This window comes from Corvus kubaryi, unplaced genomic scaffold (assembly GCF_017639235.1).
Source record: "Corvus kubaryi isolate FWS band 111438036 unplaced genomic scaffold, C.kubaryi_AGA036_p1.0 37334, whole genome shotgun sequence".
Lineage (NCBI taxonomy): Eukaryota > Metazoa > Chordata > Aves > Passeriformes > Corvidae > Corvus > Corvus kubaryi.
Genome location: NW_024581108.1, coordinates 17238882 through 17264140, shown reverse-complemented (window position 1 = coordinate 17264140; position 25259 = coordinate 17238882). Strand labels below are relative to the sequence as shown.

Below are 25259 nucleotides of genomic sequence, written 5' to 3'. Positions count from 1 at the left end.
CCTGAGCAGGGAGGTTGGAGCAGATGACCCACTGTGGTCCCTTCCAGCCTGACTCATTCTGTGGTTCACAGAATCGCAGAACTGTAGAATCACAGAATCGCAGAGTCACGGTACGGTTCAGACTGGAAGGGACCACAGTGGGTCATCTGCTCCAACCTCCCTGCTCAGGCAGGGTCGCCCCAGACCACGAGGCACAGCACTGCATCCAGACGGCTCTGAAATATCGCCAGGGAGGGAGACTCCACAATCTTTCTGGGCAATCTATACAAGCGTGTGGTCACCCACAGAGTAAATTTCTTCCTCATATTCAGGTAGAACTTTCTGTGCGTCATCGTGTCCCTGTCATCGTGATCTGCAATCAGCTCAGATGTCCAGCAGAATCCAGCTTCCCTGTCAATAAACTTTTTAATCGTTCCCGAAAATCTCGGGTGAGTGCAGGACCTTCCCAGTGGTGTTACACGTAGACGGTCACATTGGGAAAATGCTGCAGCGTTCCTCCAGCAGGACACAGTGGGACCCAAGCTCCAGGCCTGCAGTGCCTGAGTGAGCGGAACATCTCTGGGCATCCCTCATCCCTCCACAGGAACTCTGAGCTGCAGGAGAATGCTCACCAGCTGTGCCTCTCCACTTACTATGCTGTGGATTAAGATGTAGTTCACCATCTTCTCAGTCAAAAAAACAAACCGTCAGAGATTCATTTCCTCAAGGAGTAATAAGAGAATATCGTCATCTTGTGTTTCATCTCAATAATTCACACCCTCTCGGCGTTTTTCTCTTCGCAAATTATTTCTTGAGGGCTTAAGTTACCAGTTTTGCATTTATTTTTCACAAAAGCAACTTCAAAGTTCTGGGGTTTTTTCTTCACTATTACATAGTCAGGAATCTTGCTGCTACTGCAGAAAAAATAACTCATTTTCCCTTTATACCAAGCTGAAAAGGCTCATATATCTTCAACCAGGAAATCTAATTGTATAAATTTTTTATTCATTTTGTACAAAGACAACATTTTGTACTTCCCAACGATTTATTGAGGTAGAAGAGTAGGAGCATTTTTAAGTAATTATTAATGCTTAAATGCTTGCTGAAAACAATTTCAGGGTGCTGGATTAGTCACAGAGGTCTTTTTCCATCATAATTGTATATGATCAGAATGGACAACCATGTGGAACTTCCCAGCTGGGAATCCTGCTCTAACTAAATGTAAATAATGTAAATTTATGGAATCTTGGCGTCCTTGTTAATGTGAGTCTATTAGGATGGCACAGTGCCTCATCATAATTTGGCTGGATCTTTGCCCTGTTGCAGCATAGATGCCAATTAGTTATTTGTTGGTTATGGCCAGTGGGACACCTTGCTCTGGCTCACACCTGTTCGCTTCCTGTGCCAGAAAGGAATTCATGCATACAGGAAGAAAAGTCACAATGAGCATGCGGATAACGTTACCTCTCTAACATATTAAACAAATAAACATGTTAGAAACAAATCTTCAGTTGTTCGTTTTAGACAGAATTGCAAATAATTGCCTTCTGGTTCTGTATTTTAATACAAAAAATTAAAAATATCTTTCATCTCTCCAAATCAAAAAGCCATTTGGCAGTTAATAGGACATTTTATTTGTGAATATATTGTGTTTGGTTTGCTTCTGGCTTATTTCCTTCTGCTTAATCCCTGGTTAGTATTTTGGACTCAAAATGTCTTTCCAATATTTTTGAAACAAAAGAACAGTAAGGTTTCATATTAACAGAATAGGAAAAATACTCCTCATTTTACTGGTTCTCCCATATTTTTTCCATTTAAACATGTCACTGAATATGACCTGAATCTGCAGACCAGTCTGGGTGACCTGATTTTTCTTTTCCATATGAGCTAGTTTTCTGAATTTTTTTTTTTTCCCCAGCTTTAAATAAAAGTGAACGTATCATGAGAGGCTTGGCAGGGAAAAGGGGTACAGATGAATGAGGCAGAGCGTGGTATGGTGCCACATCTATGCTCATGATGTTTGTCTCCAGAAATCTTCGGTCACATCAAAAAAAGAAGATTCATCAATAAAGGCTTTTAAAGGGGATGATTCTTACAGTATCTACACTGACTAACACAGAGCAGGGCACTACAGACAATCTGTGTAGCTCATGTGCTGATACTCAGCTTAATGCAGTTTCTCTTTGCAGTTCCAGCTATTTCCTTTCCCTGGATCCCACCTTGCATTTTTTCCATATAAAAAAGGTCTCAGCATGTGCTTCTGATTCAGAAGGTAGCTGGAATGATACTATCAGGAAAAGTTCTCTTCCATTCTTCTCTAGCTGGTTTAAAGGGACTTTGGTAAGGCAGAACACAGTCTACTCGAACTCAGTCCATAATGTTTCTGGGATGACAAATTCCTCTGCAACATTTTTATGACTGCTTAGCACACAGCTACAGCAATAATTGCTGGAGCTGGAAGAGAGATATGCAGACTGAAGCTGTGAGGTTAAAACCTCTTTATTGCAAACAGAGTAGAAAATGCTAAACAGTAGAAGTCATTCTGCTGAGCAAGAGAATTTCCTCTTGAAAATGAAATACTTAATCATTTTAATTCCTATTAAATTTGACCATTTGGCAAAATCAGTGCCACACATAACCCAGCTGATCACCTGCTTCCACCGTTTCCAAGGCAGAACTGCATCACTAATGCCAACAAGTTTATCACTGCGTCCTGTCATTTGTCATTCCACTCACACTGTACACACAGCCTTCCCTCTCAGTATTTGTGCTCTGTACGAGACAGAGGAAATGGCTTTGGTTGTTCTGCATGTGAATCTGTCACGCACCTTCTGTTAGTGACCCAGTTCTAATGGTATTCACAGACAAGTTTTGGGCTTTACACTGGAATACTAATGTTTGGCAAATGGCAGTGTGCAGTCAGGCAGGAGGAAGGCACGGGGCTGTGGCATGTGGTGCTGTACCTGCACAGAATGTCAGTAATGACAAGTAATTAACAGGCTGCACATCATCACCGTGACTCCTGCCTGTTTCCCCAACTCCACGCCTGTGACAGCATTCTTTCTTCAAGATTCACAAAAAAAAAATAAAACCAGCATGATACAACAGAGAATACTAGTTATAAGCAAAATAAAAAATACAGGTAACAAAGTCCCATGGAGCCAGTGAGACATGATGGGCAAAGCTTTGACTGAGACTAATCCATTATTCTTTATAGAATGAGGCATCCTTTTGTTCAGTGAAGTTCAAGATCCCTGTGTCAGCCCTGCCAGGGTGGCAATGCATGCTGCCTGCACAGCACAGGACTGCAGCCACACAGTACAGCTCCCCATCACCACTCCCAAGCTCCAGGGAAATGGTAAGAAACAAAGGATTTTCTAAAAGAACACAGGAGCATTAGTAAGTCTGGGACCTTGACACAGTCTAGGCAAAATTTACTCATTATCTGGATCTAGTGAGGTCTGCTATTTCAGAATCACAGGACATTCTGAGTTGGAAAGGACCCACAAGGATCATCAAGTCCAACTCTTAAGTGAATGGCCCACACAGGGATTTAACCCACAACCTTAGTGTTACTGGCACCATGGTCTGACCAGCTGAGCTCATCTCAGAGTCAAGAAGGTCCACTTTAGACATTTGTGTAATTAATAAAAATACTCATAGTTACATAAGGACTTTTTACAGGAAGGTTGTAAATAGTCATGCTTCAAGGCACAAACTAAACATTGAATTAAGGAGGATTAGGAAGAAATTTCTTGCTAGCAGGTTTTTCCATAAAAGCATATTATAGTATATATTATTCCAATGCATCTTCACTGGAGACTACCACTATTAGTCTGTCTTAGGGACAGACTAATGGAGAAAACCAACTGACACTTGGATGGCAATTACTACATCTAGATACAAGAAAAGTCCAGTCATAACCGGATATGATTGCTTTCCAGTAGTTATTTTCCTTCTTTGTATACCATGAAGGACATGTTTGCAGTGATGCAGTATGTCAGTGACAGCTTTGCACTGCTCTAACCTTGTTCTAGGTATCATATTTGCATCTGATAAGGAAGTAGAAGATATAAATATGCAAATATACAATCGAAGTTTAAAATTTTGGCTGTGAACTATCAGGAGAGCTTAGTGCAATAGTTAACAGCACTTCCTAGCAACAAATCAAACACATTCGAGCTTTAAATAGAGGAAGAGACCAGTGAATGTGCTGCTTTCTCTGTCAGCTTGGACTTGATTGTACAGCAATTGCCACAATAGGGCTGCTACCCCTGGGTGTGAACAGAGGACAAATTACATATGCACATAAATATGTATATTTGTGTGTATTTCTGACAGGTCCAGAAAGAGAAGCACGTTAGGAGGGGAGAGATATTGGCCAGCAGAAGTAGATTCAGATCCTAACTGTTCTCACCCTCTTTTTGGTACCCAAAGAAAGATGAGATTTAAGAAGGGCCAAGGGGAGGATTACACATGGTTCTACTGTTACTTACGGAAACGCCTCCCAAACAGATGACAAATACAAAACAGCAGCCATGGAAATCCAACAGGTGTGCTGTGAAGGCTGGCACTAGGATACTTCAAGAGACTTAAGGCGTCTGTGTTGAAACAGAACAGTCAAAGAGGGCACAGATAACTGAGAAAGGATTAGGAAGTAAAAATGAATCTTGGTTGATACAAGAGAGCAGAGCCATTTGAGGGTTGCAGAGAGAGAGAGAGATGACAATGTAAACAAAGGCACTGGGCAAAAAAACACCTGTTTCCTGAGCGTTGTGGTCAATTTTTCAACCACAGAATCATCACAGGACAATGAGTCAAGCTATCTAAGACTAATATGGCATGTATGGGAGTCATTCATCAGAGGCACAGCGTGGGCTTCAACTGTGTCCTCCTTAACATTCATCCCTGCAGTGATACCAACAGGAAAAGCTCAGCAATGACTCATCTGGTGGTTTCCAGTCACTGCCTTTTAATATGTTGACCAGTATGATCTCACTGTTACCTTGTGCTTGCATTATTTGTTTTCTCTATAAACCTGTCAGCTCTTCATTTTGATTACAAGGTGTTCAACATAACAATTAAGAAAACACAACACAGAATACCAACACAGTGGAGCTCAGAGGCTGGCAGTTCTGACTGAAAGTACTGCCAGTCCTACCCTCATGTGTGTCTCTCTCAATGTGATACCACCCTTTTCAGCAACAAAACTCTTCTTCAGCTGTGCTATAAACTGAAACTGATGCACCCAGAAACACTGAAGGGTGGGGGAGCACTAGATTTCTTTTTGCTGGATCAGTTTCCTCATCTGGTTGGGTGCACAACCCCTTGTGAGCTGTGCCAGGACAATGGAGGGAAAGGGGCAGTACAGGATCAAGGCACAGAAGGGGGCTGTGGGACATGGCCATCCAGAATCCAGTAATGGCACCAAGTACTTTAAAACACTACATCACAACTTCAGGCTGGGACATCTAGGCATTATCTCTATTCAAATAATGAATACCCATAATACAAGTGTAAATTTAAAAAAAATAATATTGATATTCCCCTAAGAGTAAATTCATCATTCATAAGTGATTGTAGAAAATTCAATCAAATATTAATGGTCTAAATCCAAAACAAGATTGCAGCTGGTTATTTCTGGAGTATAGGTCAAACTGGACAGATTTTCTTTGTCAGTTGAGAGAGCCCCCTTCACACCAGTCAGGAGCTACCCAAACCAAAGCCCCCTCTTTGTAGAAAAACCAACAGTAGTTGTTAGCGGTTCAAGGAATCCCACCGTAACAGACTAGCAGAGTGAAAGGCAAATGAAAGACTAGGGCAAAGGAAGAGCATTCTGTTATGTTTTCAAGAGGTGCTTTTCACTCAGTAATAAGCTGAAATAAGTAGGTTTTTGTCCCCTTTAATTTTGAAAAGCCTAACATGGGGCTTAAAATGACATTTTTACAATTCTAATTTTGTTGGTTTGGGTTGAGATTTCTTTTTAAACCTACCATTCATTAAAATATCTGCTTTTTTACCCACCACTGACTCACTCTCTTCATTATATAAAATTACTGGTGCTTTTGTCATTCTTGTGCCCTGTTGGAGGACTAGCTCAGCAACATTTGTGTACTAAATAAAGCAAATAAGCCTTACTTCGTTCTGTGATGTATTCCTTACACAAAGAAAAAAAAATAGGAAAAATCCCAGCCCCACTGAAGTGAACTGAAACAAATCACACCTCAGATTCAGTAGCATTAAGATTTGACCTCAGCTGTTTTTTTCCAGAGTCAGAAGTGCCAGACTGAGTCCATCTGGAGTGTCTCCCCTGGCATTCAGCTTGACTTGTGACATGATACATTCAACCAGGACCTGTGAAGACAAACCCTTAGTTCTAAAGTCTGACATAATGAAAGTCCAGTTTATATGCTTCACTGATCATCAAATAACATGTTCTTGTTGCAACTTTAAATACAGCTCTGCATTTAAAGGAGCTTCACTAAATTAGAAAAGAACCTGTGCTCCTAATTGCGTTTTTTGTTACAGTTAACAAGAAAAACACTTCCAACCTCTGAGCATGCAGACTCACGCTGAGACATGAGGAACAAACAGATTAATTTCATTAGCACACATTGCCATCTCTAATAAAGCTGTAGCAGGCCAAATGCTCTAATTTACACTGCTGAAACTCAGTCTCCCTCCAGTCACACTGTTATTACGCTTTCAGGGTGCCAAGAAGGGAAATGGATCTGGCAATTGTCACTGGTTGGAAGCACAAACAATTTTTCCCTTAACCACATTGGCTTTGCAGAGTTACCAAGAGTATAAAGGCATGAAAGCTTGCTGCAGTTGTTAAAGAAATCTGACTCACAAAGCAGGAATCACTCTGTTGAATTAGGAGATGTCAGTTCACATAGTTACTAAACTGATTGCCAGAAGCTGGGAAGTTAGAAACTATATTTTTTAAACATTTCTTCCCTAATTTTCTGCCAATGGCTTGTGCCAGAAGGAAATTGCTCAGGTAGATGACTCTTGAGACCTAGTGTAGTAGTGTTTGTGGTTTTGGAATAGATGCATGGATTTGCTAACACCATTGACCACTATCAATTAAATCATCAGATGATAACAATTTATTGTTGTGGTGCCTGAGTTGTTGTCCATGGCAATACCTCAACATCATGCATGCTTTCACTCTAGCTTCTGGAGAGAGGAATAGAAGTTACAGGGTATTGATACTAAAGTTAAAATGAAATGGCAGTAGGAGTCTTAAAAGTACAAGAATATCAGTGAGTGCTTGAAAATAAGTTAAATTTTAACAAATAAAGATAAATGACCCATTCCAGTATGGGAAAAGGTAAGAAAATTCCTTTAACAAATTTCCCAGTATAAGACATCAGACAAAACAATTGGGAGAGAATACTTTTAGAAAAGAAGAATCAAGATTCACTTCTCAGGAGATGAAAATGTATAGCCAAGATCACTAAAGGCTCCTTAGCCCGAGCCTGCTTACATGTGCTGCTAACCAAAGCCAAGTCTGGGAAATCACAAACATATGACAATTTTCCTTCCCGCTGCTAGAAACTCTGCCTAATCTCCCAGCAAGTGGTCCCATTTGGCTCCTACTCAAAGCCTGAAAGCGATCCCAGTTTCCTATAGCTTAATATAATTTGTATGCCAATTCAGTGAGCAGAGGCATTACAAGAACCTCCTGGCATGCTGACACCTCACCAGTGTCCATGTATTTCACACAAACCGAGCAGTCAGGAGCAGAGCATGGACTATTTCTGTGCTTTTCACCAGGCTGGCCAGCCCGTCCACTCCTCACAGTGTTGAAAGTGAATGTTCATGTTATACGTTGGTCTTTATTTTGTATAATACACAGATCCTAGTGTCGAGCAGCACACACCAATCCTTTACTTTGCAAAGCAGCAAGGAGCTCCATGAATTTCAGCCAACACTAGATCAAGCCACATGAAGTGAAAGCACAGGTAATAAGCCATTAGATTTACTTCATTTTCTCCTATAGTTACTTTATGCCTTTTTAAACTTGCCTTAATTAAATTCATTCTCTAAACTTGTCTTAATTAAATTCATTCTGGAACATAAAAATTGCTCCATTTCCACTGATCTGGAAAAGGCTCTTTTTAGGCCAGCAAGACTTTCACCTTGAGGCATTTACTAGAGCTAGAATAAAAATCAGTGCTTATAGCTTATAGAGATTGTTTTATTATCGTGCTCGTGCCTTTGCTCACTGAGAATTGTATCATACTTCTACTGTGCCAATGTTTGTATTTTTAAGAAAAAAGGTCAGTAGATAATGGCCTCAGAGTATTATCTGACAAATCAGTGTTCTATTTAAAACACAAAAACAACAGATGCTGCCTTCCTTATGTATCTAAATAATTGCAAGGTACTGAGGGGTGCTGCTCTTTACAGTACAACAAGACAATCTGTGAAAATGATTTGTCATCTTGGCAACTATTTGTCGTCACCATGTCTACCTTAACCAATGGTTTATGTTTAGATGCAAATACTCTTTGCAGAAAGCAGCTCTCCCAATGAAATCCCATCAGGATCCACTATCAGTGGTACAATCAACCATTTCTTGTAGCGCTTGTGAGACTGGTTGTAAGGTACATATGAGGCAGGTAGAGCAACCAGGGTGAACAGCAGCAGGTTTTGAAGGGATATTGTGAAGAGAGAACAAAGAACTGGGAATCAGGAGACATGGACTATCTTCCAGGGAATGCAGTAAAATTACTGTGTAACAAGGCAAGCCATTAGTCAGAATTAAGGCAGTCAGGCTGAAATAAAAAGCATTTAATGTCTTGAATTCACTGAAGCCCAACTTGGTGCTAAGAGCTCCATGAAACTGTTGTAGAAATTAATTTAATAATTAATAATACAAGGAATCATTGAAAAATCAGGCAGGAGGGGTTAATGGCATTTGAAATATAGGAGAGCTATTTTTTTTCTAATTCTAACCCATGTTTGTACTTTCCTCTTTATCATGTCGACGTTTGCAAGCAATAAAAGGGCATTATGTGCTGGTCATTGCATCTGCTTTTGAGATAAATCTGTGTTAGCATTCCAAAGGGTCAAGGAACTCTTCCAGGGCAAACAAATTCTGGAGCACTGGTGCCAGATGGTGTGTATATAAAGTGGAAAATGGGAAAAGCAATTTACTGTGTTCCTGTTCCAGGGAGAAGTATCACCCAGAAGGAAAGCAAAAGAGGTGAGAAATTACAGAGAAATTGAAGAGAGAGTTTTCTTCTTCTGTATAAGTTGTTCTTTATATCTGAAAAGTCTGGGTGCATAGAAGAACTGCAGTGCTTATTCAGGCAAAATTATTCCAAAAAGTTAACAGGAATACTTAACTAAAGAATGAAGGGTTAAATTAATAACATGTATAAAGAATAATGCATTGATTTATGTAACAAGTTATAGATGTATCTTTATAGCTGACTAATATATAGCCTGTGTTTAGAGAAATTTTAGTCATAAAGATAAAACATTTTTATCTTGCATTTTTGACCGAACTCTACAAAAGAAGCAGAAAATAACAGATCAGATTCTTAAATATAAATCAGCATAGCTTCAAAAGGCAAGTATTCAATGTAATTTATCCAGCTCAGGTGATGAACACTACTATCTCACTTGCAGCTGTATTTAATTGCAATTTCCAAGTGTGCAAAAAAACTCTTCAGGTTTTAGAACTAATCAATATTTTCTTCAAATCTAGGGAAACATACAAATGTCTCTTGGAAGGATTAAAAAATAATTCAGCTTAGTGTAAGAAATTTAAAATAATTTTCTTAAATACTGAAAATGATAACACATTTTCACACATAGCCTGAATTATTGATGACTTTTATCACTTGTCACCAAACTTCAGAAATATGAAACAGAAGGGTAAGTGTTCAGTTATAAGTAAAGAGCAAGGGACAATGTGTCTTAATATTTCTGTATGCATCTTTGCTGAGCATATTTTATTTGATTATATATGTAGTATTTTAAATGCAGTCCTTCCTTTTAATGTTATGGGTTCTCCTAGAAACAAAGGATGTAAACAAAGACTTCTCTTAATGCAGGAAAAAGAGCTGAAGAACAATGCTGAGGTTTGCTATCACCCTCCTTGCTGTCATAACATCATCCACCTGCAAACAATATGGATGTCTGGAAGGGGACACCCAAAAACCGAAGCCAAGTCCTGAGCCAAATATGCAAGAGTGCACTCTGTACTCTAAATGTAAGAGTGGTTTAATTTTTTCCAAATATGGTCAAGAAGTACAGCATTGTACACAGTAACTGTTTTGGCACTTCCCCTAATTTCTCAAAAATATATAAGATGCAGTATACATTGTATTTGAACAGCCTCCTTCATTGACATTTTACTGCAAGCAAACTAAGAGTAAGATACTGGGTCTTAACAAAGTCATTTGTGAAAGTCTCATTGACTTAATTTATTTTCTTTTCAAAATTCTGATGCAGTTTGTCTTTCTTGTAGCTCCATCTGCTTAAAAATATTCACAGCAAAGATTACTTTGGTTTATTGTAATTAAGTATAAAACATTAATTGTAGCAGACACCAAATGGGAAAAGTTGAAATCAAAATTCTATTGTAAGCAAAGTACAGCACTTATTAAAATTCTTCAACTCTTTTTCTTTTATGTTTGGTAGTTTTCAAAGTCAGTATCCCTCAGGATGTGGCATCTGGCAGAACATTGGTAAAATTCTTGGGACTCTCTGGGCACAACTTGACAAAGCACTGTTTTTGCCAGTCCACCTCTTCCAGCATTTACACTGCTACTTTCACACCCAAAATTGTTAGAGCTTGAGTACACCTTCGAGTTTGTACTAAGAGACTTTATCATATTATGGTCCAAACCAGATTCATCTTACATTTCTGTCTTCCAAATACAGTGTTAAAAAGGAACACTTACTGCAAGATCTTTGTTTCATTCCTAACAGCTTCCTGTTGCTATGCAGACTTCACAGAGCAATTGGCTCATTCCCCGGTAATTAAAGTAAGCAACAGCTACTGGAACAGATGTGGGCAGCTCAGTAAATCGTAAGTCAGCTTTGATGTTTTCTGTGTCCTGGTTCCAAAGATCTGGGCTGGAGCAGCCACCAGCTGCTGATGGACATTAGGTTACCTTAGAGATAATGTCACCCAGCCTAGTTCCCATCACCTTTTCTCTATATCTGACCAACCTCTGACTCTTCTTCTCCTCTCACACAAACCCACAAATCCCTAAGTCTATACTATTTATGACATTTTGTCAAGACACAGCTATGTTTTTTCAAGTTTGCTTTCTGTATAGAACCAGATCTAGCAATGCAAACCAGTTGAAAACCCAGCAGGTGACAACCACCCTGCACCTCTGTAGTTCTCCAATCATCACCCACCAGTGAGTGTGATCTGTAGTGAATAGAGACCAGCTTCGTCCTTTGTTTAGAAAGCACATCAACTAGATTATTAAATCTCACCAAAAAAAAAAAAAAAAACAAACCCAGGAGTCCAGAAATGAAACGTCTGAAAATTTAGAATAAAAATTCTTATAATCCTGTGGGTTTTGTAACCATGAAGAATGTCTCCTTAATTAAGATTTTTAGTACCCCCTTAGATGTTAAAGCTGTGAAACATGGCAAGTTATAGAAATAAAGGGATGAAAGTACAAAACAATTAAGCAAAAGCAGATGTGAAAAAGTAACAGCTCTTGCCTGCCACTCCCAGGAGAGCAGCACAGTATGCAATTTTAAGTAACTTCAGCTGGGCTGTGGGAAAAATCTAAAGATTAGTGAAACCATGAGGCTACAGCACGGACAAAGTTTTATACTATCGTTTTAAACTACATTTTATTATTGCCTGGAATCGTTGTTGCCAGGAAAACTCAAGGCCTCAAAAGTTCACGGAAAGCTTACACAAATAGGGCTGAAATATGCATGGAAACATTTGTGCTGTAGCTGGCTGTGGTAATTGCACGGTCAGAGTCCGTACACAATGCCAGAGGAATGAGTTTCAAACTTAGGCATTAACAGGGCCAAAGGATGCTTTTCTGTGTTTTTCTCCTAATCTGTAGTATTGCATCCACATCAAAGCAGGCCTAGAAAACTGAGGCTGTAGCCTTGATGCTCAGAAACAGGCTTATTTGTGGCTTTTCTCATCCACCACAGCTGTGAAGATTTCACAAAGAAAATCGAGTGCTTTTACCGGTGTTCTCCACATGCTGCTCGCTGGATCCATCCCAACGACACTGCTGCTATTCAGGGTGTTCCATTGTGTCAAAGCTTTTGTGATGACTGGTAGGTTCAGCTTTTTAATAAAAGTATTTTTATTTAATTTTAATATGCCCATGATTCAGTGGTGTTTCACCCCCTTTTCTCTTGTTCTGCTTCTGAATTTCTCGTTTGCCATTTGTACTTTTCCTTCTGCTGAGCTACTGCCCCCAAAATAATAACAACACAGGCTGTGAATGCAGGATGGAGACACTAACATGAGTTTAGTGACTTGGGGACAGCACTGCCCTGCTCTGGGTGAGGATGCAGTGCAGTGGCATTGTGACAGAGGAGCTCCTGCCACACTGACAGGCACTGGCAGCAGCAAGGGCCTGCCCACCCTTTGAAAAGGCCATGTCTGTGAGGTAGCATTTCTGCAACTAGCATTTTCAATTTGAATAATTGATAATGACATGATACATTTGTTTTGTATGCATAAAATGCACTACAAAATCAGGAAAGATGTCACTTCATGTGGGATTTCAACTAATTAATGTAATAAATTAGCTTCATTCCTTAATTTTTCACCCTTGACCTTCTCCCTTCTATCATTACACTCTCTAAAATCTCTTCTAAAAGCCTGAATATCAGAGACAACTTCAGCCAAGTAATGCTAAAATTATTAATAGCAATGAGCAGCATAATAGCATTTAACTTTGTTTCCCAAAACACAGCATCAGAGAATTACATTATTTTTTGAGTGCGAGGCATGTGGTGGGACAACCCAGCACCCATCTCTCCTTAGTCTTGGGGCAGGAGCATTGTATCCATGTAGGGTACTCAGATTTTTCCACCGCAACTTATCCAGCATATACCTCTCCCTCCCTCTCTCTCTCCTTCCCTCCCTTTTCTGAGAAGTTGGATCTTAAATAATATCACTGTGGGACACATAAACTCAGTCACCACCTTATGAATGTTGTGCCCAGTCACTGGAGTAACTTGTGTGTGTGAAGCATAGCACAAACACCACAGGCTCTGTTCACACTATAGGATTAAATGTGCTAGTTTTCCATGAAAGTAATGGACTGTGAATGTCTGGATCCCTTAGGCTGCTATGAAAATCATGGAAAACCATTATGATACTAATAAAAATGTTATAAAAGAGCTTTTTTTTGAAAGTACAGAAAATACAGAACACAGGGCATGGTAGGGTTCTCTTGGGCTGCTCTCTGCCATGCTTCCCTAGTGCTCATACAACTTGAATATTATTGACATGTGGATCCATTTCCATTCCCTCCAAGGGCAAAGTCATGTATGCAGTGCAGAATTTTGGTAGGATTTGTCTTTAAATATGTCTCCATTGCTTTGTGCCAGAGAAGGAAACCAGAAGCATAGCTTGGATTTGTAATGGAAGAGAGTGAGAAGGGCTGATGTATTTCTTAGCTTTCCTAGAGCTTTCTCTAGCAACAAATTTTATTTCTGTGTCAGGAAACTTCATGTGCCTCAGGAACGGATTTGTCATGTGCAGTCTTCCTTGCTAAGTTTTTTGTAATCTTCTGAACTGAATCCAGATTACTGACCTCCTTGAAGATAAAGACTGAGACCTTGAATTTCCCTCAGTGCTCTGAATCTTAAAGCTCAGAACCAAATTTTGCATTTGGATATTAAAGCACTGGAGTTGCCAGCGAGCTTTAGAAAAGATCTAATGAGGAAAATGATAAAATACCAGTATCTAAAACAAATGCATCCCAAAACAGGTAGCATGAAAATCTTTACCAAACTGTTACATCGAGTGAAAGTGTAAAAATGAAAGAAAATGTGTGCTGTAAGTTTAGTTTGCATCTATGGACTAGTTTAAGCCAGCTTTAGTGTATATGAGATTTATACCAAAGTGTAGATCATGGGTCAATATTACACTGCAAAATCCTCAGTGTTCCCTGGGCATTGCCAGAACCTTCAGGTAAACAGCACTTTCAACTTTAGTTGTTGGAAAGTATCATGAGGTGATTGAGAGCTGCTGCACAGGAAAAACTGACCCTTTTCCAGTATAGAGTGTCCTGGCAGAGAGAGGATCTGCTCTAAACAAGTCCTGAGCAATGATCTATTGCCCCTTTTGGCGTCACAGATGCCTGGCCTGAATCAAAAATGTACTGAAGGCCCATTACCCTGCACGCTGGTCTGTGTGCCTGCCTAATGCCAGTGTCAAACCCTTTCCCTTACCCTGCTTAAGGCCTGAAGCTAGAAAAGAGCCTGGACAGAATTCCCACCCTTTCTGGTGATTTAAAGTAACATTTTGTCATGCTCTATTCACTGGAGTCCCTTTAGCATGCTGTAGCACTGCTGGTGATGTGACCTACTTTCTCTACATACTGGGAGTGTGCCTGCTGCATACTGTATGTCTTTGTGGCCAGAAATGTGCAGAGTATTCTGAATGAGCAGTGACTTAATTTAAAAGAAATTCATCTGACTAGCTTCGGGCCTTCCTTTTCTTCCTATTGTTTTAGGATTCCTTGCTCTCAGTAGTCGTTAAACTGTTGCTTTTGAAAGAGCCCAATGTACAAGTCATTTTCTCATTCACCTAGGAAAGGGCCCTATAAAAGAGCAAGAGCTAATTGTAAGAAATACAGGGGAAAAGGCTTTAAAATAAAAATAATCCTGCTCATTTTACATAGGGAACTAATATGTTCGGGGAGGATCTTTTAAGTATTTATGTTTCTCACAGGTTTTAGTTAATGTTTGAAGAAACAACTTCCATGTTTCTGGACGGCAGAAATTAGACTTTTCACAAATCATGACTTTTCATAAACTTGACTTCTTAATTACTTCCATTGGGATATAGAAAAACTCCTAACAATAGAGTTATGCCTTGCCACCTGCTTATAGAACAAACCACAGTCAGGTAATAATTGTGATTAGGAAACATTTCATCTGACAAGTTAATAAATAATGGTGAATAAAAATATAAAGACTTTAATAAATATATTTTATTCAGATTTCTGAGGAAACCAAATGCATAGCATGAATATTAATTTATCAGATTTTAGCCTCTATTTCCAGCAGAGCCCCTACATCTGACAGTAGATTCAGGGATGAACCCATTGAGAGTAAATGTCTCCTGACCCTGAGCTCTTTAGTTCAGGCCCTGGTTACTTTCCATTTGTTATTGCTCTTTCTCCCTCCAAAAAGCCCAGAAAAGCAATGTGAAGGTTCTGCAGATATGCCTCTTCTGACCTTTCTGCATTTGCAAATCTACTTCAATGTCCAGTTCTCGTAGTTCTGTGACCACGTGATGATGCACATATTTCATTTAAAAATGTAAGGCTGCAGCCCTCTGATATCAAAATAGCTTTGAAACATGACCCTGAAGATTCAAAATGACAAACAGAAAACCTATCCAAAGCCACTAATTACAAATACCATGCTAAATGTTAACTTTCTGGAAGCTGTGCCTCATTGTTTTGGCACTTTCGGTTACTGGTATGAATAACTCTCCAGAAGACAATGAGACCAAATTTAAGTAGATGTTAACTGATTTGCAGGAAGTGGACCTTAAGAAAGGTAAGAGCCAAAAAGTACAACATAAAAGAGAAGTGCAAGGGAGGAAATTATGTAGGATAATGGTAAGTCATGAGATCTCTCATCACATAGATCAGCCAGAACTCTACTCATTCCAGGCCATTTATAGGTTTTTTTCTACATTACCACTTACAAGTTAAAAATAACTTAAAATTTAAGATTTTAGATTTATATCCTACAGGACTCTTATCTTTCCTTTTCCTTTTAACTTCCTTGAAAATGTCATTCTGAGGCTGACAGCCTATTAGTTTATATGATTTTGTTGTTTGTGGAATTTCCTTATTTCGGTGTACATTCCTCATAGCACCTCCCCTGCCTGGGAAACATCATTCTACTTCTCCCGTATTAATTAATAAATACAAACTTGCCCCACATCTCCTTCAAGTGACAGTTCACCCTTAGCATACCTATGCTCTGTTATGATACTGAACAGCAGCATTCATGAAACTCCCTCCCTCCCTCCCAGGATTTCCTCCACTCAGTAGCATCAAATAACCAATCAGAAAACACCCACAAAACGAGCCCTTTGCTAAGTCTGTGAGTATAAAAAGTAGAGAGTGAACTGTTTAGTTTTCATGGGAATTTAAGTCTTCCTGGCCAGCTCGGAGTTTATGAACATGTCAAGCTAAGATAATGTGCACTGTGCACATTTCTTGAAGATTTGTTGCTAAGCTGCACTGTAATCACACCATGTTACTAACAGAGCCCGTGGACACCTCTTTGAGTTGAATCTGAGTCCACTGACAAATGTGAGAGAAGTAACTGTATCTTCCACACTAATCTCCATGAAGGTATGAAGCCTGCAAAGATGATTCCATATGTGTTCGTAACTGGCTGACAGACTGGGAACGGGATGAAAGTGGAAAAAACCACTGTAAGGACAAATGTACTCCATACAGTGAGGTAAGAAAACCTGATCAACTGAAGAAGAAAATATGGCATTAGGAGTTCTTTTTTTTTTCCTGAATATATGGGAGTAAAATGCCATCAGTGAATTAATTTTACTTCAGCAGTTTCAAGCCATTCCTACATCAGACTTTTTAAGTACGCAAATTTTCAAACATTCATTTTTATGTACAGCACTTACTCTAGGTAGACATACACTTAGTTAATCACTATTCATTCCACTTGTGAAACAAAAGTTCAAGAAACACTGATATTTTAACCACAGTGGGATTTAGAAAGTAAAAGATAAATGAACTTTGTTCATACAGAGACACTAAGATGCATTTCATAAGGTTCCTTACACAATATGGGGATCTACACACCTCTATTTTTTTAAAATTGGAATGTAAATTCCCAAACCACTGAGGAACTTTTAAGGTTTTCTTGCCTATTAGGTATCTTTGTCCTTTTCTCTCTTTTACCTTGTCCTTCTCCATCCCATCTTTCCGAGAATGTTTAATGGTTGGGATAACTAATTTTAGACACAAAAGTGTATAAAATGAGAACTGACAAGACTTACAGGAGCAAGGTTGCCTGGAACCTGATCTGCAGACCTTTCCAGAGTCAGGTTGGATTTTTCTAGTGACTCAAGTAAGTTTAGCATCAGAGTGATATAATACAGTTCAAAAGTGTACTTGAATATTTTTAACAGTTGAACTTCACGAGTCCATGAAAAACTGCCCAAATTGAAGAAGTAAATAAAATTTAAGTGAAGTGCTTAGGGACTGGTAGTAAGGCTTGCAGATTCATTATTTTGAATTCAGTTCAAGTGCATGTACTTCCAGAAGTCAGTTCAGCAACTGATATAAGTGGCAGACACAGTCCAGTTAGTGCAGGATTGCTGTCTGCCTTGCAAAAGTGACACTAATCAGCAGACTCAGGAAGGTGGCCAAAAACAAATGGGCTGTGGAAACTTACAGCTTAGTTTCCCAGATGTGCTAAATCATCAGTAGTTCCAGATGAAGTGAAAAACAAAATTATAATCTCCGTAAATAATCTCCAGTCTCTGTTCAAACTGTCCTTGTTTCAGAGATAGGAATTTTTAACCTTGAGTTCCCTTGCACTTATTTCTTAAAGAAAATATACCATCTGCAGGGGAAAACATGCAGCAAGGTCTGAGGTCTTATCACTTGAAGCCAGGCACAGCTGTTCCTAAACCACACCCTAAGTTGCCCATGTTTTTCACCAAAAATAGGCTCGCATGGTAAGTAAGCATAAAGATGAAATTTCTGCAGAGAAATTAAAAAGCACACATTTCCCATATGAAAATTACATGATATAGAAACGCTAGACTGCCCTGGTTTGGACTCATGAAAGAGTTCTCACACGTCAGAGCACTGTAGACAGATCCTTACTTTTTTCACACAGAGGAGCAATCAGCAGCTCTGCATTTAATATATGCAAGTGGTTCTAAGGCCCATTTGGGACAACTGCTGAATAAAGAACAAACACTGAATATTAAGGATGCACAACTGACCATGGCCAGTTTTAGCCTTGTCATTATTCTCCCAGCTGGGTGCTCCTCAAGCAATGTTAATGCACAGACTAGGAAATTTTCCAAGAAGCTAAAGAGTTAGAATCCTTTGCAGAAATTTAGGGACATATTGGGTAAATAGGCTATGTGCTCCATGTATTTGCTGCAGCATTCTGATTATGCTCTGATCTTTAAGCAGAATTAGGAGGAAGGTCAATATAAAATTACCAATTTAGCAAGTAGAAGAGCACAAACACACTACAGAACCTGTGGGACACAGGTATAGGGTGTAGCCATGTCTCTTGCATAAAGACCTAAACGAACCCATGTGACAGGCTTTAATACTTTCTGGAATGATTAGCTAAAAGCAGGTAGAAATTCAGGACCTGCACAGGAGCTGGAAGAAAATATCTAATGCTACTTAAAATCACAGGAATAGTGGGAAAGAAAGAGCTATAGCTGCCTGCCCTGAGAACACAAGGAAAGAACTAGATAGAGGGAGATTTCCTTTTCTGACCCTGCTCCCAGTGCACTATCCAACCTCCATACTCCTTCTCCAGCACCTGCAGCATCCATATTTTAGCTAATATTCTTTAGACAAACTCAAGCTGGGCAGGCAAAAGGTTGTCACAATGTGAGCTCAGCAAACAAGCAGTATCTTTGTTGTGTGGTTGACAGGTCCTATGACACAGGATTTACAAAATGCTATAGTACCAAGAACAGAACAGATTCACTCGACAAGAGTACAAGAAGCTGCAATTTGCAGTTTCTTGAGCCAGAAAGGACATTATCCCACTGGTAAAAGCACTCTGGAAGCCTGACAAAAACTTACTGTCTTCAGGCAGCTGCTGAATTATGTCTCTTCTCTTTGCCTGTGAGGTCCTGCCCATCCATGAAGTACATTGCAGCAGGCACAATGAGATCCCTCGGAGCTGTGACTCCACTGGGCTGTCTCTGGCCTGTAAATAAAAAGATTCCCATATTCAAAGCACTGTCTGGCACTTTCAGCACTACTCAGATTTCGAGGCATGTCAGAATGTCCTGACATGCTACAAGTTGTAAAGGCTCTCACACACAGCTTTGACTGTCAGCCCCAGAGAGCTGCTGGGCTGTCAGCCCCAGGGTGGAAACAAAGGGCAGCTGTTGATCCCTGCACTTTGTGTAACCACTTGCTCTCAAAACAGGCAAATCACTTTTGCCAGTTGTGGGACTGGGTAACATTTTCAGACATCTCAGAAGAGATGAAGCATAGCACACAGGAAGACAGTAAAGGACTGCAGACAACGTTTTTATAACCTGGTACCACAGTTTTAATAAAGTGATGAATGTTTATCAATTTTATAGAAACTGATTTTAATTCAATTATTTTTAAATGTAATTGAGGCATTTCTTATTTGACACACAGATATATGCAAATGGGACTGACATGTGCCAGAGTATGTGGGGGGAGTCATTTAAGGTGAGCAAATCCTCCTGCCTCTGCTTGCAAATGAACAAGAAGGACTCGATTGCAATCAAGTATCTCCTCTCAAAGAGCTCAGAGGAAAGCTCCAGCAGCAGCAGCAGCAGCAGCAGCGAGGAGCATGCCTGCCAAAATAAACTCCTGAAGTTTGGGAAACTAAAGCGAGAGGAAGGTGAACAAACAAGATAAATGCTAGTGGATGTATGTCAGGACAAGAGAAGTCGTCGTGGAGGCTGGGCTTGGGGCATGATGCCAGCCTGCTTTATCCCTTGCTTTCTAGAACATAATAAATCAATGGCTGGTTGTATTAATCTTTCTCTGATGTTTTTGCATCTGCATCACAAAGCTCCAGACAGGTTAGCACAGGTGTGATCTTGTGACTTGAACTGAACAGCTACAAGCCTGAAGGAAACATCTAGGGGTTGACTTTCAAAGAGAAGAGGCACAGGCAGCCCCTGCTGCCTTAAGGTGGACTAGTGAGAACTGGAGACCCCTGGAAGGTCATGCCTGCCAGTAATGCACCAAATCTTCAACCCAAGCCCTTCACTAGCACAGGCACACAGCACTCCTGTCATGAGTTCCTCTGTGCCTGGCTCTGCTGAGATAAAGAAGAAATCTTCAGGCAGAAATAGGTCAGTGAGCCTGGCTACTGACCACTGAGAATGTATGTATTTTGTATCTTAAAAACAGGGCTTTTTTAGGTGTACCACATAAATCCCTGGATCCAAATATTGTGCAACAGGGCTTTTACCTTAAGCAAGAGCAGTAGAAAAGTCTCCTACAATATCAGTTTAGAGCATAATTTTGAGTGCAATTATTCCCACTGAATTATTCCAAAAATAATGATCTCTGACAAACCAAAGTGTCAGGGACAGCCCCAGTCAGGTTCTCCCATCAGTAATTCTGCTTCCCAGCATCACTGCTACAGTCAAAACTAAAAACAAAATCTGCACCACTCCCAGAGGGATCTGTCAGGTAAAGGATGAATGAAATCCTGCTTGCAGTTATACATCCATACTTCCTCTGATATCATTGTAGAGTAGATAGGTCTGTGCCATTCTGTGCAGCCTTTCACAGTGCCATCACTACAGAAACCATGAGAAGGGTTGAATTTGCGGGTCACATTATCAAATTGTGAAAATCAGCATCATCTTGGTGCTTCCAAAGGATCTGGTTGCCTTACAGCATTTAAGGATCTGTTCCGCAGTTAAAACAGTGACTTGGCACATCCTGTTATACTGGGAGAATCTTAAAAATCTAACACACTTTCTTCACTGAGCTGTTTATTTATTGGAATACTTTCACACAGCTGCAATAGTAATGCTAAACCCATTAGGTCATGCTCTGCTTCCAACCAGTTTCTCAGTATACTTAACAATGGACTAATTCCTACCAGCATTGAATTGGTTTTAGGGTGATACTTTGCCACATCTGTAGTTTGTGCTAACTCAATTTGTCAGTTCTACTGTTAGAAAAGAAAGAACAAGAATTTGGTCTTCTATAAAGCTCTGACAGTCCTTTTCTTCCCCTATTTCTCTAACTCTCTTCTTTCCTGTCCTTCTTTATTGCACCTGAATCAGATCAGAAATTTTCCTGCTTTTTATTTTGCTAGGCTCAAAAGTCAAGAATTTTTTATCCCCTTTCTGTATCATCATGGACAAATATTTTCTTCATACTTTTTGTTAAGTAGAGAACAATTGTTTCTGCCTGTGTCTCTGCTCTTTTTCTTCCCATTCCACTTTATTCTCTTTGCTCTGGCTAAATTACTCTTGAAACCACTCTCAACAAACAACTCCTCCATGCTTAGTTTCAGGATGACCCATAAGACTGGTTATTGCGAGCTTTTGAAGAGCATTGAGTCCTATAGCAAGATAAAGGAAGAAGACCATTTCACTCCTATTCATAATTTTCCTACTGACTCATGATGTACCCTAAGCAAACCATTTAACTCTTCTGTGACCCAAATAATTTTGCTGAGCTACCATATTTCCCCTAGGTCATCTCTTTTCTAGGACAAAAATTCAAGAAATTCTCAGTTGTCCCTATGGGACAGTTTTCCACTCTACAGCTCCCTGGTCCCCGAGGTGTGAACAGTGATCTTAGCTCTCATGCTCATTGCTTTGCACTCACTTGTGTTACAAAAACTTCACATGAATATGCCAATCTTCTTAAGCCACTGTTTGCTCTGTCTAGTTGTGTTATATACACAGTAATGTACACCCTAAACAACCTTAGTGACACTCAGAAATGCTATCAGTGGGTATTTTAAATGTACAGAAAGACTAGGATAACTCAGGTAAAGCAAAGTAAAAAATAACACAAATGGCTGAAAAACAGATCACAGCAATACACTGTGAAGGTAACCAGGGAAAAGAAAGATCCAGGTTACTGGTGGCTGCAAGACATCCCCAGCTAATGCTGCTCTGATTGGGTAGGTGCCTCTATGCATTACAGCCCAAAAGCACATGTCCCACCTCTGCAGCCACACTGGCCCAGACCACTGAAATGCCTCAGTATTTAGTGACACTAGACCTGACTAGGATCTTTATTAAAATGTCACAATGGTAGTCAAATGCTTTGTGAAATGGGTTGGGAAACATGTTCCTATACCAATCTGAGGAAACAGATTTAAAACCCTTACCAATAAATTAAACTGGACTTATCAACAAAACAATGTTGATAAAAATAAGAATTATTGCCAATTATTGACTTATTTATGACCTGGCTAAGAATCAGCTTTTGTACTGTGCTGCTTGGGTCTGGTGTCATGTTAACCAGCTATGATGGGTCATCCTGATTGCTCTGTTTATTTAATTTTCTTTCCTTAAACATTGGCAGAATACTGTGAGTCTCCTGAAATTTCACTGATATGCCAGGATTTCTTACAAATGAGATCTCTCATGAGCGTTCTGTTAGAGTTCTTTAGTATACATTACCTTAGCCTACTGCTTTAAAATTATAAATATTACTTATGATGATGATGAACCTCATCCTTAATTACTTGCAGACTGAAAAGGATTCCATCATACTTCGGTAATACAAATGCTTCATCCAGCATATATTTCAACACTAAGCATTATTAACAAAACTTGTCCACTGTTCCTTGTGCCATTGCAAGGCTTTCTTCCTCAGGCCACAATTTCCTGTAGTACCTTCAGAGTTCTCACTCTATTTTTATAGTTCCTAATTCTCCATGGATATTGATTGCCATATAGTCTTCCTTTTTAAAAAATAATAAACATCAGTAATTATGACATTTTCAACTTCTGTTGCATTTTTCATGTGCAGGTTTCACTCAAAACATTTTATAAATATTCATTAATCTTCAAAATACACCTGAGAGGAAAATAAGGAGTGAGAAGCAAACTGTGTCAGTCAAAAAGAGACTTATCTGATCACTGCAAGTATCACAGAACTAGGACTAGCACAGACAAGTTCATTGCAGAGTCTTTTTTCACATTGCACATGGAACTGCACTTTGTAAGATGATCCTTGGGAAAAAATTATGTTAAATTATTATACAAAAGGTATTATGCAAAAATTATAGAATCACAGATTTGTTCAGGTTTGGAAAGACCTTTAAGATCATTGAGTCTGATGCTCCAGTCTTTTATGGAATAAAATAGTGCAAAAAACCTGAGCATCCAAAAACCAAAACAAATTATTAAACAATGCATTTCCATGGACCTTGAAGGATAATAAAATTACACAAATAATAATTGTTGCACTATATAAGACAAATAATATCAAACAGACTAATTTGCCTTGCTGAGAGACAAACAGCCTGAAGAGAAAGGGAAATCTGTAGATTAGATCAGTCTCTTTAAGATTTTGATAACATTTGATACAATATTCTGATAATCAATTGGAGACAACCAAAGTGCAAATGAAATCACTGTAATACTTGTTTAAAAATATATTAAAAGATTACTATGAGTATGTTCTTGTTAGACAGATCTTCTGTTAGTAATCCCAAAGGGTCTGCTCTGATCCAGCCAACACTTATGTTTCCCTAATCAATAAAGTAGAGATTTTGCAAGCACTTTGAAGGACAAGATTAGAATAAAAATGATCTTTCTATCCGAAGAACTAGATCAAGCCTCCAAAGGTGAAATTCTAAAAAGGGAGACGAAAAATGCTTTCACTGAGGAAAGGTAAATCATTGGAAACAATCATCCAGGGAAATACATGACAAAGCAACAGCAGAGCAGCCAAGGAGTTGGGATGCATAGTAGCAACCTATGCCATTTACAGCTGAAATGTTACACTGTGGAAGAAGTTTTAATCTTTTAAGGTTTCAGTGAATGCAGAGCCCTGGAAGTCCTGACTCACCAAGCCAGCAGATGCAGGAGTTACAGACATCCTACTAACAGTTACTCAGGGTTGGTGACGTATCTCACATTCCACTGAGGCGCTGCTTCTGGAATGACCCCACTGCATCACACAGCCTGTGGAATGTGGTGGGTATCAGGCAGAGTTTAACTCTATCCATTTTCCCAATGAAATCAGATCACAAGCTCTGTCAACACAAGTGCAGTCTGTTCTAGGAGAACAAACATGCTTCTGGTATATATCTAGTGACTATATAATTTTAAAGGAATGAAATTAGCTGAATTTATGCACCTTTTCTTTCCTTTTTTTCTGTTCCAAAGGTTTGCATAACTTGGAGTTACTTAAAAAAATGCCGCATGCTCCAGACAGCTCATGTCTGTTGTGTGTTTGCTCTACTTTATTATCCAAGGAAACACTGAGATTTAGACAAGAAGAGTTAAATACAGAGTCCAAAAAGCATTAGGGTTTGGATTACAGTTTGAAACATTGCCAAACTTTACTAATGGCAAGACTGAATTCCCCCATGCCTGAAGACTGATAATTCTCAAGTACAGCCCATTTTTCCTTTTGGCAAAAAAAGACCTGCACCTTTGATACAGTCACCTTAGAGAGCAGATCTAATTCAGTGTGAAGCTGCAGGTCAGCTCTGTACTACAGTGAAAAAAGACCCAAGCTATGAAATCAATCATCTGCTTCAAATAAGTGTGAGGACACAGTTAGGATCAGACCTCAACAATCTGGCAGCTTTCAACATCTCCAAGACAAAGTTGCAGCAATTCCCTACTACTGAGATTTATCTTCAGAGAGAAATGAGGCAGGAAAGTCTCTCTACTAAAAGCATATCTCTCCTGCCTCTGTTTTGATCATCAACTGCTATCCAAGTCCCAGTATTCTTTTGGCTTCCTTCCTTGGAAATGCAGTGAAGTCTCTGTGGAGCTCGCCTTGGTTCCCCTCTCAGACAGCTGTGACTAATTCAATGTTCAAGCTCTTGAGTTAATTCTCTCATTAGATCACTTTCCTTCTTCATGGAATGATTATTCCCACGGGAGAAATGAGAAAGACTAAAACAATATTATGCTAGTATCTGACACACTGCATCCAGGATGTTTATTTTATATCAAATAGCCTGGAATTGCTCCAGATCTATGGCTTAAACACAGGAATCTTCTAAGTGGTGGGGAACTGTAGCCGTGCATGTTGCACAACATTCCCTGTTTCACTGGAATTCCTCCAAACTTCCTGCTAGGTAAGTGTAGCCAGAACACAAATCTCTCCACACAAGTAGGTCAG

General features: G+C 39.4%; 1 protein-coding gene across 1 annotated transcript; it reads left to right on the top strand.

Annotated features, from left to right (window-relative positions):
- The first annotated feature begins 9092 nt into the window (after positions 1 to 9092).
- LOC121665808 (riboflavin-binding protein) lies at positions 9093 to 19948 on the top strand. Its single transcript, XM_042030586.1, has 6 exons — positions 9093 to 9196; positions 10053 to 10210; positions 10933 to 11032; positions 12139 to 12267; positions 16548 to 16659; positions 19581 to 19948. Exons 2-6 carry the CDS (start codon positions 10072 to 10074, stop codon positions 19824 to 19826), a joined length of 726 nt encoding a protein of 241 aa, XP_041886520.1. The 5' UTR covers positions 9093 to 9196; positions 10053 to 10071; the 3' UTR covers positions 19827 to 19948.
- The last annotated feature ends 5311 nt before the right edge of the window (positions 19949 to 25259 follow it).